At 39.0% G+C, this 22344-nt stretch overlaps 2 protein-coding genes across 2 annotated transcripts in view; one reads left to right on the forward strand and one right to left on the reverse strand.

Annotated features, from left to right (window-relative positions):
• The first annotated feature begins 5965 nt into the window (after positions 1–5965).
• Positions 5966–8378, forward strand: LOC124265992. Its single transcript, XM_046700815.1, has 3 exons — positions 5966–6127; positions 6233–6749; positions 8305–8378. Exons 1-3 carry the CDS (start codon positions 5966–5968, stop codon positions 8376–8378), a joined length of 753 nt encoding a protein of 250 aa, XP_046556771.1.
• A 5092-nt stretch (positions 8379–13470) lies between these two features.
• The window catches only part of LOC124253622 (trimeric intracellular cation channel type 1B.1-like), a 40870-nt gene continuing 31996 nt past the window's right edge, over positions 13471–22344 (reverse strand). Inside the window, exons 4-5 of the mRNA XM_046687465.1 lie at positions 20618–20705; positions 13471–19004 (exon numbers count right to left, since the gene is read on the reverse strand). Of these exons, the coding sequence (XP_046543421.1) occupies positions 18698–19004; positions 20618–20705 (395 nt within the window). The 3' untranslated portion in view covers positions 13471–18697. The remainder of the gene's footprint in view (positions 19005–20617; positions 20706–22344) is intronic.

Consider the following 22344-nt stretch of genomic DNA (forward strand, 5'->3'; position numbering starts at 1 on the left):
TACAGCAATTAACAAAGTTGAGGTCAACACGCCTCACCAGTGGGACACGCAACAAACTTCGTCCTTGGCCCAAAGTAATAACAGGGCATATCGCGTAGAATCTCTCAGCAGCAGTAGAAGTGTCAGCCACAAAATCAGTATGACACCTTCCACCCTCCAGAAAATCTTGTCGCCTTGGAACTAGCCACAGAATGTCCAGGTTACTGACAACATACAAGGTGAGTGAGTGAGTGTGAGTGAGTTTAGTTTTCTACGCCGCACTCAGCAATATTCCAGCTATATGGCGGCGGTTTGTAAATAATCGAGTCTGACCAGACAATCCAGTAATCAACAGCATGAGCATCGATCTGCGCAATTGGGAACCGATGACATGTGTCGACCAAGTCAGCGAGGCTGACCACCCGATCCCTTTAGTCGCATCTTAGCACAAGCATAGTCGCCTTTTGTGGCAAGCATGGGTTGCTGAAGACATATTCTACCCCGTAATGAGGACGTGGGTGACAAGTATCCAGATTGAGATTAACCGTATAAAGTGCATGAGAATGGTGCAAACTGTAAATTTACTGTACATAAACAAACAAAGGGGCAGGGTTCAAAGCACGAGCTTGAACATGAACCATGGAAAGTTATACATTTTTTATATACATAGTGTAACTGAAATATTACTATATTACGGTCAAAGAGAGCAGATAATTTCATTTAGATGAACATTTTTTTAAATATGTAGCTGATATAACAATAAGTGTGGTTAAGTCTTCAGAGGAAACAGCAAAGTGCGACAATGGCTAGTGACTTCATGCAACAACCATTCTCTCTCAACTCTGATCGATATTGTCCTCCGAAGACTGACTGACTGAGTTTAGTTTTACGCCGCTTTTAGCAAAATTCCAGTAATATCACGGCGGGGGACACCAGAAATGGGCTTCACACATTGTTCAACATGGGTACAATGTGTGAAGCCCATTTCTGGTATGCCCCGTCGTGATATTGCTGGAATATGGCTGAAAGCGGAGTAAAACCATACTCACTCACCCAATTCAAAACTAAACTGACGTACGAAAGAAAGTACACACATGGTGTTTGGGGATTATTTGAAGAATACACTTAAACATGCTGAAAAGTGTTTGGACTGTGACTTTTGACTGACAAGTCACAAGCGTTGTGCAAGTGTTGCATGAAACGTATCACAGAGATATTCTTTACAGTGTTGTGTGTGAGATATCATGACAGTATAATACACAGTTGATTGAGATTGTTGGTGCTATAGCTGTTAAAGGCACACATCGAAATGACATGATTATCAGCAGCTTAACATTGGAATGTTGCAAATGGGGGAGTTCGAACAGTCATATTTCCAGAACATTCGGCTGTACAAGGCAGACCATCACTATGAGGCACTCAACCAAAGTGGCCATACATCAGAACTGGAGGACCAAGAATGTCCAACTCGCAAGATGACCATCACATGCGCAACCGGATGCTGTCAGTGACGTCATCAGTATAAACAGGAAAACAGTGATGAGACGATCCGGCAACGTTGGGCGACAAACGTCAGACATTGTCCACTTCGTATTTTGGATAGATATCTGTGGTGTTTGGGCAACATGTGAGTGAGTGAGTTCAGTTTTACGACACTTTTAGCAACATTCCAGCAATATTACGGCGGGGACACCAGAAAATGGGCTTCACACATTGGGCTTCACACATTGTACTCATCTGGGGAATCGAACCCGGGTCTTCGGCGTGATGAGCGAACGCTTTAACCACTAGGCTACCCCACCGCCCTTGGGCAACATGTACATGATGTTGTCACACGGCTTTAAGCTTTTGTCCAGCTCTCACAGTGTATTTTCAAGAATACAATGTTGTGTAAAGTTGTCATGGAAAAGAGAACAAAGAAAAGTAGAAAATGTGTTTTGGTATTGGCAATGAGGGCAATGATCTGGTACAGATATTGTTACGTATTTTCCTCATAGAAATATGTGGCCATAATTCCATCTGGATTTGAATAAAAATCCCTCTAGAAGCAGTTTTAGATGCGTAAATATCTTCTCCCAAATTGCCAGACTGACCACGCAGAACATTGGCATAAGTAATTCTATAGTCTGTTTGCAGTGAAAACGTACCGACGAAGTTCACTTTAAACAAAAAAGTATTTTTAATGTAAATCTCAGAATTTTATTCAACTTAGGATAAAAGTTGTTTAACAAACGATCATAGTTTCAAATCGCTTTTATTGGTTTGTATTACAAGGGGAATGCACATTAAATGAAACACCGAGAACAAGTGGGTTTGGTCTGAGTTAACGCTCATCACGTACTGCACGTGCATTTGTTTCACTGTTCCAACTACTGCGCTTACGCCCTTGTAATACAAACCGATAATAGCGATTTGAAACTATGATCGTTTGTTAAACAACTTTTATCCTAAGATGAGTAAAACTCTGAGATTCAAATGTTCAATTGGCAAGGTAAAATTATGAGGATTCGCAATCTTAATTTCACTTTATTTGATTTACTTTTTTGTTTAAAGTGAAATTCATCGGTGCGTTTTAACAAACAGATTATAGTTTCGAAGACATCATATTGTGTTCAAATATATAGAAAATAGGATCAGTTTTGCGAGATTGGGATTTTACTTGAAAACTGCTTTAATTTTTTCTTAAAGTTTGTTCTTTTTTCAAAACAGAAGGTTTGGGAGCCCCATACCCTTGCTCGTGGCTTTTATTAAATTATTAATGTCTAAGACCAGCTTCGCATTGAGTTTCTCTCAACACTAAGTTGAAACCCCGAACACTGGACTGGAACACTGGTCACAGTGGCGTTTAACCCAACTCACTCTCAAGCATAGTGTACGTTTGAAAGGTTAGAAAGTGGTATGTGATATAGAGGTGCCTGAATGTCGGTTCGAATCCCGGACGAGACTCAACTCGAAAATGTACTAGATTCTGTACTATGCTAAGAAAGTGTAATCCCAAATATAGAATGTGTTACATTTGAAAACTTTCTAAATGGCATTGTGTATTCATGGCAAGAGGATAGTTATCAAAATGTGTTACAGTAGCTGTATCAAGTAGGGCTGCACGGTATTACCGGTATACCGGTATATGGCAATATGCTGTTCAAACGATACGTATTGCAATATGTTTTCTGAGAACCGGTATATTGGGTAAAGAACATATCTGACGTTTTGGTGATTGTTTTTCTGGTTTACATTAAAATCTACACATACTTTCATTCACAACAGTTGTTTTCCTTCGTTATTCAATGGCACACTGAATGCTGTAGTTCTATAAATTTGTATAAAAAAGAAAATGACTATGCAACCTTATTTTGAGACAGCTGTTATCAGAACCATAACATGCATGTTTAGGGACTTATAATGCAGAAAATAGGACTGACATGCACAATTAGTTTCACTCACTGTCAAACACTTAAGGGCCCAATATATCGCAATACGGGTACCTGAATCGCATTATATTGCAATACAATTTATTTGTCAATACACAGCTCAAGTATCCAGTGGTTCCCGTTGATAGCGTTGGTCATGAGAGCCCCAGGTACTGTAAAGTCATCCATCTTACTGTCATACGAAACGCAACCACACACCATTACCGAGCTTTCACGGTTCAGCTGCATGGACCATCTCCTGGCGATATGCCTCGTCTACATACGAGGTAACGGCCGTCGGTAACGCATAGAAGATAGCGACTTTATCAGACAAATGAACCCTACGTCATGTCTTCGTGTAGCGGTTTTGTCGAAGTCTGCACCACGCCAGACATTCCTTAGACCTACGTTCAGTCTCTCAATATAATTCATTTTCATAGAAACAAACAATTCCTTTGAAATTGAAAAGAAGGAGCCCAAGTGAGAAGGGATATTCAGTGAGTTAGTTTTCTTGCTGATGACAACAGAACCTGAGGAAATCTAGATTTGTTTCATTTAGGACTTCAGCATTGCAAAAAGGACTGGGCAGAAGGGAAAATAATGAGGTTCAGGGCCGAAGGCCAGAGTTCGATTCCTCGCATGGTTACAATGTGTGAAGGCCATTTCTGGTGTCCCCCGCCGTGATATTGCTGGAATATTGCGAAAAGCCGCGTAAAACCAAACTCACTCACTGTGGTGGTAGTGGTGGACAGCCGCGCCCCCACTCTCTGTTGGCGGCGTAGTTCATGGGTCACGGGACAGCGTCTTGCCAGATGAATTAAGACTCGGTCATTACGATCACTGGCCTTCCTCGATCGGTCTTCCAGGTGTGTTGTTTTTTGTTTGTTGGTTTTTGGGGGGTTTGTTTGTTTTGTTTGGAGGGTGGGGGTTACGATCATGTACAGACCCGTGCCAGTTATGTTCGAGTACTTGATGTAATTTCCACATACTTACATGTTACTTTTGTGTAGCATAAATCATGAATTGATTTTCGTAAGATCCAAGCCAAATTTTGCACATTTGTGAGGAATCATCTTACCTACAATCACATAATTTCTTTTTAATTTCCCGTTTCTTAAGTATCGAATGGCAACAATTTAATCAACCTATGTACAGTGCCTTGATCTCCTTTAACATGGCGGCCTATGGGATTGTGCATTGTGGAACCATACGTAAGTTAATAAATGTGATGTCATTAGTTAAATAGCGGTCGGGAAAATTGAACAGAAATTATGTGCGTAAAGCAGAGATGATTTTACATTTGCCTGTCAAATTTTACAAAGATCCATCCTAACTGACTTCATGAAAATTATTTCCGAATATAACTGGCACAAGTCTAAACTTCGGCTTATAACTAAGCAAGTCGACTAAGAACTAAGCCACTGTCGTACGTAAAGGTGAAGACACCCAATCATCCGTATATATTCATTATGACATGAGGTGTGTGTCATTATCGCTCACATAGAAATCGATACAATGTGGTCTGGCTATGAATGCCACCTGAGCTCGCACACACGGTCGTAATGCTGAAACTAGGTGTTTACGGTCTACCAAACACTCAAGGACATCAAGGTACGGATAATGGGGAATTCAGTCAGAGAGAATGTTGGTGTGTTGTGATAGACTATCTTGACATTAAAACAGTAGGAATCCATTTGTTCGTATTTCGTTATTCTGTATGGCATACATAATAAACGTTGACGGTGAGTGAGTTTAGGTTTTACGCCGCACTCAGCAATATTCCAGCTATATGGCGGCGGTCTGGAAATAATCGAGTCTGGACAATCCAGTGATCAACAGCATTAGCATTGATCTACGGAATTTGGATACGACGACATGTGTCAACCAAGTCAGCGAGCCTGACCACCCGATCCCGTTAGTCGTCTCTTACGACAAGCATGGGTTACTGAAGACCAATTCTAACCCAGACCTTCGTTGAAGGTAAGTCACTGATTGATGTAAAAACGTTTTACAGAAGTCCCAAGTGTCTAGTGCTCACTTAATTTTCCTAACGATCGGTTAAAAATTACTACATAGAGCTTATGGAGTGTCCAAATGTTCTCTACTGACTGTATGGAGGTATAGGGAGGGTGTGCGCTTACAGGTGAACATTGAGGGTTCGTTACAAATCGATCGCTACTTATAGCAATTCACCTAATAATGGATAACTGAATCAATAGAAATGAAGAATGATTTCAATAGCGAATTTCATATACATAATAATATGCAAAGTCCATTGTTTGTTGTAAAGGGGGGGGAGGGGTGAACAGAATATCCGCCATTTTCTTTTTATGACGTAACATAGGTGTGACCTTTGTGTGACCCATCCTCCTCCGGGAGTCCCCTTCCGGTGAGTGTGTGACCTTCAGGTTGACCTCATTTCACATTGAGCTGACCGTGGTACTTTCCCAGAGGTATTTTTAGACTCGTGTGTGGGCAATACAAGGCCTCCGAACAGTCCCCATGTCATTCAGTCGCAAGAGACAAGGCACGCATCCTCTTGACTCTACTGATTCTGGTAGCCGTTTACCTCGAAGATGGAAGCCGCTCACCGTGATATCCTGAGGAAGAATTACTCCGGCCTAGTGCAAGCTATACAGCCAGTACAAGAGGTGGTCGACAAACTGTTACAGTTTAAAGTTCTCACTTGCCTCATGAAAGCCGAGATTATCGAGAAACCACAAACCTCCTTTGACCGGGTCAGAGCTTTATTAGATACCCTTCCCCGGTGGGGACCAGAAGCCTACACCCTCTTCTGTAAAGCTTTGGAGGAATGCGGAGAGATACAGGCCATGACATTGTAGGAATTAGAGACAGACAAGACAGAGCTACAGGATCCTCGTTGTCATATAGACTTAGGCAATGACGTATTTGTGACGGCCAAGATGTGGAATGATGAACTGAACATTCATGTAAGGAAGTACGATGTATATCCTAGTGGGAGAAGTTATCCTACCAAACGTGGTATTGTCCTGAGTTTGAAACATTGGCTGGAACTTAGTGGAGTCCATTTCAAGCTTCAGGAGGCCATCGATCAAGGAAGGACCCATGATTATGCTCATGTTGGAGCCAATATGTATGCTACTTTGGATCCAAATGGTGGTGTGGATCTACGACAGTGGGAGAAATATGAACACCTGGGAAGAGTGGTACCTACGGCTAAGGGTATCTTGTTATCCAAACAACAATGGCAGAAACCGAGAGACTGTTGTGATGTGATGACAGATTTCGTGCCAGAACTGAAAGAGATGGTTCCTTGTATGGGACAAGAGGATCATCAAAACCAGATAGGGTACCTCATGTGTTCCTTCTGTAACCCTAGTGACTAGTCACTGGGTGTAAAGCCATTCTTGGTTTAGACACTGTACTGTGCGGACGTGTTACCACTGCTCTGGGATATCGTCGATGTGTGTGGACATTACCCACTCGACAAGACACTCGATTGCTGTGCAATCAGTACTGAATGGACTTCATTCCAGAAAAGACTCGATTCGTTTAAGGACTGGCCAGTGCAGATGAAATAGAGTCCTAGTCGCATGGCCCAGGCCGGATTTGTGTACTTAATCAGAGGGGACACTTGCAAGTGTTTTCAATGTGGTCTCGTTCTCAAGAACTGGGAAGTAGATGACGATCCCGGGGTCGAACATGAAAAATGGTCTCCAGACTGTCCGTATTTGGCCCTGGTGGGAGTACCTCAGAAAAATATGACCTGCTGGGGTAGTCATGTGGATTTGCAACCAAGAGTGTGATGTAAAATGTGTGAATATTAGAAAAATCAATGTTAAGAGTACATATGCATTGGTTGTCTATGTATAGTCTTTTGTTGATGTATAAATAGAGGTTGACTCAAATACTAATCTCATTGAGATCCCAACCACGATAAGAGTTTGTTTGCTAGAATTATTATGGCTAGGTACGTGTTGAAACATTACGAATTTTTAAGGTTCATGTTAATGTTTCAAGACATTGAGGAGATTCGACAAGACATCTTAGAAATGAACAGAGAACAGATTCTTGCCGTCAATGGTATTATCAATAGGTTATTAAAGGGAAGATTACCAGTGACTCGATATGAAAGGCGTCGTTTCCTGAGGGAAAATGATAGAAATAACTACCTAGCTGTGTTACGAAGATTAGTTCACCCCTTTGAACGACAGACAGTATGTGGAAGAGTCTTTTTGCCAGATACATGCCTATCGTAGCATTTGTTTTGAAACCACAGTTTGTCAATGCACTTAGAGATGAGGCCATTCAAAATGCCTGGTTGTTTGATAGAGCATTGGCTTAGTACATCTGGTACACCCGGCTCAGGTTTAGTTTGTCAATCCGGGGAAAGAGCATGTATGACCATCCTGGCAGTGATGATGAAAGCTACACCAAGCCATGAAAGGTCAATTCAAACCGTGGATATCTATATATAACATGCCACGAGGGCTATCTAGCTTCATTTAGCTGTGGACCAATGACAGTGACACATTACCTCAAGTCACTCCCGTTTTCATCATGAATAATCCACAATACAAACTCTTCGTACCCGATGCCGATAAATGGACACGGTTTTACATGCTGAAGGGAAAGGAGATCCTTATCATTTTATAATGGGTGGAGGAGAAATATCTGCCATGATGTCTGTCGATCGATATTTGGAACTGTATGACCCAGAGTGGAAGAAAGGTAAACCAAAAGAAACTTCAGAGCAACCTACGATTAATTTTGTTACTCCTACTCAACAAGTGGTCGAACAGGCCAAGGCTCTTATTCAGATGCAGAAGAAAGGGGGATCTAAAGCTGGAAGTTCCTCCCAGATTCCCATGAAGAAACGGAAGACGACTTTTTAGATAAAAGCAGCCTGTAGACATGGTTCCCTGCCATTTAGACTCGGACCACAAAGCAGTCAACAACGTGCCCCGTGTGCAATCAGATTTTTTCCAGAAGGGACGTCATGCTTAGACATTTCAGGAATCAACACAGACGAGCAATGCAGCGACCACCACCACCACAAGCAGCACCAGCACCACCACAAACACCACCACAAGCACCACCACCACCACCACCACCACAAGTACCATCACCTATGATGCAACCAGTGCAACCACTTTTATCAGAAAGTATTAGCCAGTCATGGGAAGAATTTAGGCTCCTAAATCCATTTACCATGATCGTCTCAGGGCCCACCTCCTGTGGGAAAACCTACTTAGTGAAGCAGCTTCTAGAAAGGATGAACATTAAACCTTATCCTGAATGTATTTTATGGCTCTACAAACGATGGCAGCCACTGTATAACACCATTCAAGCCTGTGTTTATCCATATGTTGAATTTCATCAAGGCATTCCTTCTCACATCGAAAAGGATTCGTTTCTGGACCCCAGTCTTAATGTCTACTGCCAGCAAAGATCCAAGCATTACAGATCTTTTTACCGAAGGAAGTCATCATCGTAATCTCTCAGTGATAGCCTTGAACCAGAATTTGTATTACAGTAAGGATCCCACACAACGAAGAAACTGTCATTATCTGCTTCTGTTCAACAACCCTATTGACCAACAACCCGTCATGACTTTGGCGAGGCAAATGTTTCCAGGTAACACAGACCATTTCATGGAGCCATTTCTAAGGGCCACCCAGAAACCTTATGGATACTTGTTGGTTGATCTAAAACTCCAAACACTTCCCCATTTGCGACTTTGTCCCAACGTATTCAGTTTAAAAGGAGGCCTCCAAGCTAGGACAATTCAGTCCGAGTTAGACGTTCAGAGTGAGCAGACGTGTAAAGAAAACCTCCCAACAATGCCATCTTGTGATGACTGTGGACTCGTGTTTCAAGATGTGCATGATTTGCAAAAACACAGAAGAAACTGGTGTCCTGAAAAGTCTTCAGTGGGTCCACCTGGAATACCCCAAGTTAAAAGGAAGTGGGAGGAAGACGATAACTTCTCTGCTGTGAAGAGACCACGTCCTCTGTCAGATTGTGACTATTGCGGTCAAGTGTTTAGCAATAACCACAACTTACAAAGACATTTACATGATAAACAATGTCCTGAAATGGAAACTGATGATGATGAATCGTTAAACGATGTCACACATGGCAATAGGAAAAATAACATAGTTGATCTCGAGGAGCAAGGTATAAGACAAATGTATTCACGGACGCGTGAGCTGAATAAAGACTTTTTGGATGAGAAACGACAGCTGTACATGAGAAGAGGGTTACACAAAGACATGATACAAGCCAAACTGAAGAAATTCATCTGGAGCACGTTTAAAGAGACGTATGCCCGATTTATTACTTATCTGTATCATATGCAGTTGGGTCCAAAGACACAAGGAATACTGAAACGAGTACAAGACACGAATAATCTGTATCATGACGTGTTTTCCAAACTGTACCAATATAAATCTTGGGTAGAAGACTTAATTGATGATGATTATGACTGACTGACTGAGTTCAGTTTTACGCCGCTTTTAGCAATATTTCAGCAACATCACAGCGGGGGAAAACCAGAAATGGGCTTCACACAATGTACCCATGTGGGGATTCGAACCCGGATCTTCGGCGTGACGAGCCAACGCTTTAACCACTAGGCTACCCCATCGCCCCCGATGATGATCATGAAGACATGACATCTGATGTAGAGAGTGAAGGACAGGACGTTGGGGAAGGGCAATAATACAATTAGCACAACATGTAAAGCAGACATTTGGGACAGCTCCTATCCTAAAGCCTACTCATTTGAAATGGAGCTAATAAAGAATGAAATCTGTATATCTTTCTTGTTTCTTAATGTATTGTACCCGTGAAGGTGCGGGTTAGAATGAACCTTCAGTAACCCATGCTTGTCGTAAGAGGCGGCTAACGGGATCTGGTGGTCAGGCTCGCTGACATGGTTGACACGTCATCGTATTCCAGTTGCGTAGATCGATGCTCATGTTGTTGGTCATTGGATTGTCTAGTCCAGACTTGATCATTTACAGACCGCTGCCATATTACTAGAATATTTGCTGAGTGTAGCGTTAAACAACAACCAACCAACCAACCAAACATCACAAAATTTCATCGGCCAGAATTTATATCATAGTATTTCGAAAACAAACTGTATTAACACTCGGTGTCAAAGTCAAAAGTTGTGTCTTTGGCTTTTGACTTTTGGCTGGTTACCTTTACCAACTGATTATGTATATCTAGTGTCTTAACAATGACAGTATATTAACAATTGTTGTAAGGGGGTGGGGTGGTGGGGTGTGTAGTAGTGTAGTATGGGTTGCAGAAGATCAATTCAAACTTGGATCTTCACGGGTAGAACTTAAGTAAAAAGCTGATGCAATTAGTCCAGCCATTAGCAAATCGCTACGTTGTATAATCCTTTTCGCACACATACAGCGGGTGGCCACAATATTACCTACATTGATGGCGGCCGAGTGCGACGCCTCCTGTCAGCGCGGTTTATTCAAATGGTGATAGAGCATGAAATAAAGGGTGACTTACCTCAATAGTTGGTTATATGACCCTTGTTCCTCAGAATTTTCACTATTCCCCGTGGAATTGATCTGTACAAGTTCTGTATGTTGTTAACCGTTGTATTTTGCCAGATATCCCTGATTTCTCTCTCGAGATCAGCTGCCGACTGAATATGTTGTCGGCGTGCGGCCAACTTGTTTTTCAACATCAACCAACAATTTTCAATTATATTTGCATCCGGTGATTGTGCAGGCCATACCATGCCATTTATGCCATTGTTTTGTCTATAGTTCTGTACAATTCGGGCCCGATGCACAGGGGCATTGTCGTCTTGGAAGATATAATTATTTCCAGGAAAATAACGTGCTACAACAGGCCAGAGGTGAGAATCAATTATGTCTTTATATTTCTGGGCATTTATATTGCCGTTAACAACAGTCAAAGTTCCGACACCATGCCAAGTAATGCAAGCCCATATCATCAAACCCACTCGAGGCTGCCGACCTGGACACAGGCATTCGGGTAGGTACTCTTCGCCGGGCTGTCTCCAAATATAGACACGATTATTTTCTCCAAGAATAACCTTGCATTCATCACTGAATATTACTCTATTCCAGTATTTATCCACAGTTTTGTACCTCTGCCCTCTTGCCCATGCGAGACGTTTTCTGATGTTGTTCTCTCGAATTCTAGTAAGATATGTTACACATAGGGGCGGTGGGGTAGCCTTATGGTTAAAGCATTCGCTCGTCACGCTGAAGACCCTGGTTTGATTCCCCACATGGGTACAATGTGTGAAGCCCATTTCTTGTGTCCCCCGCCGTGATATTGCTGGAATATTGCTAAAAGCGGCCTAAAACTATACTTACTCACACACGTTACACGCTGCACAGTGTAATGATGATCATATTACTTATGTCACCTAACATGTTGATCCGCTCAAGGTGAAAGACGACCCGGGGGCTTACTTCTCCGACAGAGTTTTCAGACATGAAGCTTTTCTCATTACTTTGTAATTGTTTAGCGATAACAATTGGTTGTACTCAGTAAAGAGTTCGAGACAACCTGAAATTCCGTACTCACAAGTTTGACAGAATGAGGTTGACTGTGTTATGCATCCAATCCCACGGTTTAAGTAGAGGAATTCGCTCAACGTCACCCCCTTCTGCATACTAAGATATAGTAATGCGTGGATCTTGCTAAATGCATTTAACTGTATTAACAGTGACGCAGGTATCGTTTACATCAATCATCTAAAACAACCTCGCAGGCCGAGGCTCACTTAAGGATGAACCACCACTAACATGGAGACATGCTAGCAAATAGTAGTGCAAACTGTGGAAATTAAATACAGTCACCCAAAACCCTTTCCATACCTATATTAAAGCACGCTGGGAGTCTAGTCCACTATATGTCTCCGACTATTTCCTAAACTTCTGTCCATGAATCAGTACCAAACAATGATTACAGCAGGTGCTTGCGTAAATAAATGAAACGACATTTGATCTGCGGTTTATTTCTACAGTCCGTTTGGCTCAAAAGCGGGCCGATGATTTGCGATCTAACTCGAAAACTAATAAACATAAAATACTCAATGAAACGCTGATCATAATCAAAACATCATACCCACTCATATTGACACAGTTCACTGTTTGTTACGAGGGAGGAGTGCAGAGAAAGGGACAGCCTGGTGTTCGAGAAGCACGTTCACAGACAAAGTTATTTATTCATTAACCTGTGCTGTGCCGTCTCCATCCGTTCTCGAACACCTGGCTGTCCCTTTCTCTGCACTCCTCCCTCGTAACAAACAGTGAACTGTGTCAATATTTTAATGATAGATTGTTAATCAACTTTTTTATTTTTAGGACAAAACTTCTGCAAAAACCTCACAGAGTGGGTATGATGTTTTGATTATGATCAGCATTTCATTGAGTATTTTATGTTTATTAGTTTTCGAGTTAGATTGCAATTCATCGGTCCGCTTTTGAGCCCCAAACGGACTATAAATGGTGCTGAGATCAAGGCAATGGCGTGCTACGATTGTGTGAAGAGGCAGTAAAATATAACAATACCTTTAATCAAATGTGCACATATCAAACCAAGTGGAGATGCCTTTCAGTTCAGCATTAGCTTCCATGTGATAGCTTATCTAGGTTGCAAACATCATATAATTTGGAAATTCCTTGTTTCTGATTGGTTGGTCGAGTGAATCAAATCATATCAAAACAAATCTTTTGCAACTGATTCTGTGTCATTTGATTTGCAAATGCTAAATGCATTTAGCCAAATCCATGCACTAATATATGTCACTATCAGATTTCCACCTGTTCCCAAACTTGAAGAAACAATTGTCATGCAAGCACTATGCAAATGACGATGGCATTTCTGTTGCGGAAAACTTTTAATGCCACTAGGAACAAGCCTTCTATAACACTGGGATCCAGGAACTTCAGCTTCATTTGAGTAAGTATTCGGACCTCAGAGAACATCATATTAAAATATAATTCAACTGCATAGAGGCATTTCATCAACACATTTCTGCCACCCACCCCCTGAAAACATTAAAAATATAACAAAACTGAGAACATTTGTTTCATCGTGTGTTTTATTGTCATCTATCATCTGTACACTATACCTAAATCTGTCTGAAACTGTCCAAGTCTGCCTAGAGTGGAAAGTTGTACAATAGGTCAAACTCAAACGTAACAACATTGAGGGTCACACACTCAGTACACACAAGAGAGTGAGAGAACACCAAAGTTATCTTTCCCTGTCTGTAACACTGATGCTCAAAGAGGAACCCCCATCCTGGGTCACTATTTAACACAATTCCCAAAACAATAAATACATATTTAGGAAAATGGTTACGAGATCACCAAATTCAGTGCATGATGCCTGTCAAAATCTCATGATCATGACTGGTAGCAATTTCTATTATCCCTCTGCAAGGTACTGGGTTTTCCAGAGTTAAACATGACCCTTCTGGGTGGGATTGCCTTCTATTGCAACATCCTAGCCCATACACATTACTGGAATTGGATCTTCACAATGCTGGAACAATGTCATCATAGTTCCCCTGGATGGTACAAAGGTGCAAAACAGTCAATTCCATAACATGACTAGATAATTATTCAACAGATTATTTACTGTGGACAATTTGGCCAAATTTAGCACCATTAACATTTAGTTTGAATACATTTTAGACCAGACCTTCATAATAAATTCCAATATACTGTATCATTAAATATGATATCTGAAGACTGCTTTCCACTCAAATCGTGACATCCATTACATAAACAATAACAACCAATCCTTAGAAAATACTAAGATTCAAATACTATGAAGGCATATACAATTTCAACAAAACCAGTGCTTTGTAAGCAACAACTGGGAATGAATTTGTCAAAAAATGTCAAACTCTTTTTGATCTAGATTGCAGATATGACATTTGTCTTGTCAAGTTCAATGTCCTATGGTCAGTGTGACTGATGACCCAGCTGTCAAATCCAGCCATGTTACATTTGGGTTCTAAATCAGAAACATAACACCTAAAAATCGTAACTAAAAACATCACATAAAATCAAACAAATAATGTTACTTCAACACAGTGCTGAAATGTAAGTAAAATAAAGCTACAAGAACTCAATAAATTCTGCAACAGTTTCAACGAAAAAAAACATGTAAAAGTAGAAGAAACATTGAAATAATACATTTATATACATTTGTGAGGTTCAAATTACCTGATCCATGCTATTTTGGGCACCAGTCGTTTCATCAACATTTTTCTTAACACACTGGACATGAGAATGTGCTGATTTTGCCAACATCTGAATAAAAACAAGTTCGTAAATCAACATGATTTCATGTAATCCAAACCACACAAAATATTTGACTAAAGTACACCTTGCAGCTCAACACTACCGTTCTACACTACCACCTACAACACAACAACAACCATCCTCTCGAAAAAACAGTTATTGCGTGTCATGGACTTTCGAAATATGACACACAACTTGGAGATAGATCCATTTCAAATAACCATTTATCAACAGGAAGTGCTCCAAAATGGTTTGTCTCCTCCACTGAGTGTCTACCACACAATACATCTCCACAATACTGCTAGTTTCCCTATCCTGATTGAGACATCTGGCTTCTATCCATGTTGCACTATAAGTAGTATTGGAAATCTAACAAGGCCAAATTGATCACTGGCAAATAGGACAATGTCATTTGGTTTGAATGAGGTCTTTTAGAGTTACTTCCCTTTGATCAAACAATTGTGTATCTCTCGACAGGGATAAAAACTGTTTCTTAAGGACTACAAAACTGGTACTGATTAATCATTTTAAAACACACATACAGTATGATTTCTCAAAAGAATCATGAGAACTGTCAACTATGAAAAATAATTTCAGCCATTAAACTTGAAATAGTAACAGTATATCCTTATTTATGTACAAAAATTCACAACATTCTCACTGAAAATATTTCAATACCCTTTGACAATATTTAGATATAAAAAATATGCAAAACTGTCAAGGAAACCCACTTTGATGACAATTACACGTACGTACTGTAACGGAATGTCGGGGAGGGACACACCACGGGTAGGAAAACACGGACTTGCTACGATTCACTAATCACAAACTGACTACATATACAAAACTTTCAACACTGCACACTTGAAGGGAGATTATCTAAAGACTTTAAATTGCTAAAACATATAGCCATGTTCAAATGACTATCGCCATGGGGTAACCAACTAATGATGACATAATCCAGATATGTACTGGGTAAACGTTGTAAAAACCTATACTAAGAAGATAGTTGACCAGACATCTCGCATTTGGAGCAACAGGATAATCCATGGTATTTGATAGGACACTGAATTACCCCATCATTCTAGATTTAAGGATGTTCCAACCAGTTTGTTCAGAACCTAAGCAGTTAGAAGACTATGCCATTGGAGACCGAGCTTATTGATGAGGGAATAAAAGACAATTCCACATTTGCAAATTGATCACACTAAAATACACTGCTACAACAATCACACAATACTGAATATCTTCATTGTTAACAAGACACAGGTGTAAATATGAAACAGCATAACCATAAACTCTTTAAAATATCTATGTCAAGAGCTATGGCGATATGCTGTTTGTCCACACTGTGATTTACAAGTGACCCGTGGCTTGATTATGCTCTGTTGACAGTAGACTAACACTACAGCTCTGTATACGATTCCTGGTTAACAGAGATGAACAGAATTCTGTTCTTCATGATAATGGATATCCGAGTATTGTTCAGAAGCCTATACAGAATACACATGGCACCATGGATATTCATATCCAAATACAGAAGTCATCAATAAACCCATTCTCTGATACAAAGTGTGTATCTCCATTCTAATCTTGTAACAGTGTTATTAAAACAGTGTCAAAATGATGATATTGGTAACATGTGGCATTTACATTTTGGCAACTCTGAATAAAATATTTTCTTACAGATCAAATTGTAGGATCACTACTATTGTAAAACAAATAGTCATTTTACATTCACATGTAACAAACTTATTTAAAACATGTAAATGTTAAACATAAAACAAATACATTTGCTTTGAATACAAACAACTACAACACAAGCCATCAAAAAAGAGAAACTATCCACAAATGCAATATGAATCGAACCTGATTCTAGAAGTCATGATATGATAATGAACAAACGGGAAAGAGAAACAGTTGAGTCAGGATGACATGCTACAATCTAGCATGGACAGAATTATAAGTTAGAATCATCATTTTTAAGGCAAGGATGGAAAGCAAAACTGTTCCATTCTTGAACACCATTTCTAGTGAGCAAGGGCTGTCGTCTTCCAACAAGCCATTGGCTGCACATAAGGTTTTTGTTATTTTTAAAATGATAAAATACTTTTAAAAATGTTTATTGAATTATACATGCTTGGGAATCTGATTAAAATATATTAATAGTGTTCAACTAAATTAATTAGATAACAAAAAGAATGTAACTTATTTCATATGACTATATAAGTTGCCCAAACAAATGGATTGCGTCAGTTCCAAATAAGGACTATAAGGACAATCTTGTTGATATGTCAAATGTAAATAAACAAAACCAAATGCCTTTACCACAGATAAGCAGATAAAACAGACCCTTGAAAAATGTGTGTAAAATCTAACAGAATAAAAGAAGACATTTTCAAAGCAAACATCTAACATCACTGGATGAAAAAATATATTCATATGTAAATATTATTGTGAAAATAAGTTTCAATCTGAAGGAAAATATTTCAGGATTGTCTTATAGTGGAGGTCTGTTTCATGTGAGATATGCAATAGAGTAGTGGTGATATGCAAGATGAATGGCTTCAGAGCAGTAACGACTCACCTTAGTATCGGGTCATTGTGATACTTTGCTCCATGATATACGTACCGTAATGTCACGTGATGAATCACTACAGAACTGTATATCATATATATCAACCATAATTATACAGACAAAAGGTTCCCTGGTTTGAAAAGTAATATTTTCTGTAGTCATGTAAAAATCTGAAGCGAATTAATTCCGTTAATTCAAATTTCAGGATGAGGATTAGATCATGCTCTTCGCTGATGGAATACATTGCAAGTGTCGTTTTTTTCATTTCACATGGTGTATCATTGCCATCAAGATATATAGTACCACAATGTAGAGTATTCTTAGTCCTAATTATTAGTACTTAAAGTGTTTAAATCCAGATTCCTAGGGTACTATGGTATTTCAATCCAGGGAACCCTAAAGTTTCAGCTAACAGGACTGTCAATGCATGACTTTACAACCTAATTTCAAACACGGCTGATAATACTTTCCCATGAACCAAGTATTTTCTCAAGATTCACAATGATTCAATCTTTTTCTATTTAAAGGCAGTTTCCAGCATACTGGTGACAATTTTGAAAGATCGCCTACACAGAAAACTGTATCTATCGTTACTGTGTTGAAGCATGTACTTTAACATGTACCTGACCATTAAGGGCGCCAACTAAACAAACCTTTGATCTGGTGGACAGTTGTAATCTAAAAAATATATTAAAATCAGATCAATTCTCTTATCACAATACAGTTCCACAAAGATGGGTACTACATACATAAATGATTCCAATTCATGCCCTCCATACAAAATATAAACAAAATTCTTAAGCAATACTAACCAACCACTGTCTTTGGTAACGTATGACCCTATCACAGTGACCAGCAGATGGCTTAATGTACACAGGTGATCGCTAGTTTTGAGATGTTTATGTACATAATCTCATATACATATCAACAATATGATACTGGCATTGTGCTGAGTCGGATGTACGGGCTGCTGGACACTGGTGATAGGGTCATACGTTGGGGCTGGGCATATTCTGTTGTGATTCTCGGAAGCAGGATCAGGAAGCATGGAATACAGATTTTACTACTCTCTATATCCATTGCAGGCATTTTGGAATTTTGGCATTTTGTTTGGAAGATATAGGGTCCTAACCTTAGGCACTGCTTGATCAAGTTCTAGGACCCTTTATGAAGTATATGACATTAGCTAGCTAATAACCCATGTATTTGTATCATATTTTCCCATACATTTAAATTTTTAACAATATATCATATATCTCCGAATAACTAATAAAACTCACGCTTTAACATAAGATAACTATAATTAAGTTCTAAAATGAACTGAACCTGTTGTGTTCAGATTATCAAGACATAGTTCATCTTTCTTCCAAATTCCATGGTATGTTGTTTATACTTCATTCCTCAACTCTGTGTTCCTCTCAATCTCTTTTCTTGTCCTCTTTTGACTTGATGACATCGTTCCTCATGTCTTTGCTTTCTTCCTCCTTCTTAGGCTCCTTGGTTACAGCTCTGCGCATGGCATCCCAGATTCCGCCCATGAAGATGGCACAGAACAAGTTCTCGAAGGGCCCGAATGGGTCATGAATGCCAAGGATTATTGACGACAGCTTGAAGTAGATGAAGAAGATGACAACTCCGAAATAGACGAGTGGGTGTGGCACACTGATGAGTCCCTGTCTCTCCAACAGGAACACAAGAGAGGCCACTGCTGATGCCTTTGTGTAGCTGCAAGGGAAACAGTACAGGAGTTAAACAGAGAATGAGTGTTGGTTTGAGTAAGTTAATGAGTGAGTTTAGTTTGCTACCATTTTCCACAATATTCCAGCAACATCACTGCAGGGGACACCAGAAATGGGCTTCACACATTGTGCCCATGTGGGGAATCAAACCCAGGTCTTCAGGGTGATGAGCGAATGCTTTAACTACTAGGCTACCCCACCGCCCTTGATGGGTTTGATGCTGCTGTGAATGTCCAGTTGTATCATGTCATGTCAATATACTATTGGAGGAAAGACAAATACTACTCAAAACAATTTATGACAATATGCTGACGGACAATTGATGTAAATCTGGGATTCAAACCATCCAATACACCACAATGTTAGTGCCATGGACCACTTGGCTAAGTTGGGATCTTTTTTTTTTCCTTATGGTATTTGAATCTAGGAACACCCTGAATCTTTAACTCTCAACAATACAGCAAATTCAGCATACCCTGACTTTCACGGTAAATTTCAAATTCTGCAAAATGTAAAAAGCAAAATTCAAAAGCATGTTCCATTCTGAATTTGTCCTTGATTTACAACTATATTCCACAATGGAATCTTTATTGAAACCTTTAACTACGATCAAGAAAATAATTCCACTATCAGGCCTATCTAACTATAACTACAGATATAATGGAGTTTGAACAAATGCCGAATAGGCCCAAATGTCCCTGAGTTATTGGTGAATTCTCTGTTCAAAATCAATGAAATAAATAGGTGCTCCAGCTCATGCTCAAAACATCAGCATAGTAGACACAAGAAACTTGCTTGTAATCTACTCTGTAGATATCAGAGGGATTCTGGCTTCCATCAAACTTTTATATAGCACACCGTGTCAGCTCATAAATAGCCTTGCTCCAAGACTACTAAATGCTAAGCCAATGTGTAGTAATTCTATCCTTTAAAGAGGCAAGTCTTGATAAGTGGACTATCTAAGGACCCCAGTCTGTTATCAATATATCTTTTTAGAAATGATCATTTATACTATTAATTATTATGTTAGAGACTTGTGCAAGTCTAGCCCACAAATAACAATAAGTGGATACTGTAAAGGCTCAAAGCTTTCCATCAAACCAGTCAGTTCTGTTTATTGTTATCTTACTGAAACATTTCTGTCAAGATAAACTGTTAAGAGTTTCATTTTTAGCAACTACATGACAAGCATGCTGAGCCTAGATAACTCGATATGTGGTTCATTGATAAAATGGGCACAACAGCTGGTGTTGAATGATAAAAAGCAAATAAAACTACACAATATGAGTTGAGGTTTTGATGACTGTTTCTCTGTCATATAAAAACACATGAAACAATCATATGAAGCATGATGGAATTAGGAAGAAAATGGAATATATCGTTTTACAAAATGTTAACACTTCAGTTCAGTTTGGTGATGTGATTAATTTCAGATAAAACTATGACATGAATCTTTGATTAGATCACAAAATGAACCAGTCATAACATGTTAATATTGAGCTTATATTATTGTTCAGCATATTGGCTTGTGCAGAAAATAACAAATAGAAATAACCTAAACGTCACTGGGAAAAATGCCAGGGTGACAAAAATACTTACAAAGTTGGCTGTAAAAGTTCATTTGTGGTGGGCACCCAGATACCTCGGACAAGTCTATCAACGTTCTTCATCATCCCGCTGCCTGCACCTGTACACAACACAGACACAACACAGTATTATATACAACACATTATAAAGATTACTTTTCTTATTGTCTTTCTGAAATTAGAAGAAGTTTAAAAAGAAAAATAATAGAATGTCCGATGCAAAGTACACACCAAAATTAAACATGTCCACCTCATATACTTCAATATCTTATTCATATTGCTTTATTTAAGAAAATACATAACACTAAACCAAATAGCCATTTGCAAGGCAGTATTATGAGATCCTATCCAATCAACTTAACATAGATCTATTTAGAATATTTTCTTTTTTTCCTTTTATTTTTTTTTGCAACTGATTAACTGATTATACTAGATATAAAATCACATCAGCAATATTTCAGCACCAGAACTGAGCTCTTGACTTTGTTAAGTTTAATCAATTGTTTCTTGTTGATTATATGATCAGTCTGGCAACCTTGTGTTACTTTTCCTCAAACCCATTGTGGCAATCCAACAACAGAAGAGCTCATCACTTGGCTACTACAGGGCCACAAATGAAGCTTGGTTGGTTGGTTTTATAGTTTTAGGGCGACGTGGGCCAATAAGAGGCCTATTTGCGCCCAACACATTGACTTCATTTAATAAACAATCATAGGTTATTCACAAATGAAGCTAGGCTGCCACAAGTTATCTCCCTTACTTGGTAAATGTAGTCGCCTTCTTATTACATAAATACTCATTTTATTTCTGTGCTACTTGACTTTGAAGATCTTTTCTCTTTTGTAATTATTTTTTAACATGTTAAAGATTCAACTAACTTCATTTTCTTTTGATTTAAAATATGTGAACTTGATTCTTAGATGTTAGTTTATTTAACCATGTCACCATATGTGTAATAAGCTATTTCAATAGTTCCATATTTACTTCAGTGCCATTGAGCTCTTAAGGTAATGTTTGGAAAGTCTGTGTCATGTTAGACCTAGCCTATACCCATTAGATTCCACAAATGCACACAAAAAATCAGTTGTAACACAGTACAGGGTCAGCCTGACCTTACAACCAGATCCTGACATAAAAGGTCATCATCAAACGTCACAAAACACATTTTTGAAGAGTAAACCTAATTTAAGAACCACAAATATTGTTTAATAAACATGAATAGCATACAAATAAAATAATTATGATAATAAATAAAAATGAATTAAATTCTAGCAAAACTTATGAATATGCTAATTAGTCTCACCTATTTTGACAGAAATGATGCCAAGAGCATGTCCATTATTATAACTACCATCTAGTTATCAAAAAAGCAATCACCCCTTTCACTCTGCCACAAGTCATTGACCTAATGTCACTGACTTGCCAAGTGTTTGGGCAGATTCACTTCTGAGTAAAGAAGCAGCTCCAGCTTTCATAGCTTCTGCTGTGCCGAAACCTCAGATACAATTCTTTCAGGAATGATCTTAAAACTTCTGCATAAAAGCAATTTAAAACCTGTATGACATCAGTGATGTCACACACATGGTTGTATTCCTATAGGTCCAGAATATAGTATCAATCATATATATATACAAATTAACACCTTCTTTTTTAATGTTCATGGTAACATTGCATACTCAGGTGTTAATTTGTATATGATCTAATTGTTTTTTTTGGAGTGTTTTTGTCTTTTTCAAATAT

The sequence above is a fragment of the Haliotis rubra genome, unplaced genomic scaffold (assembly GCF_003918875.1).
Source record: "Haliotis rubra isolate DU_JTF1 unplaced genomic scaffold, ASM391887v1 Scf10, whole genome shotgun sequence".
NCBI classification, from domain to species: Eukaryota; Metazoa; Mollusca; class Gastropoda; order Lepetellida; family Haliotidae; genus Haliotis; species Haliotis rubra.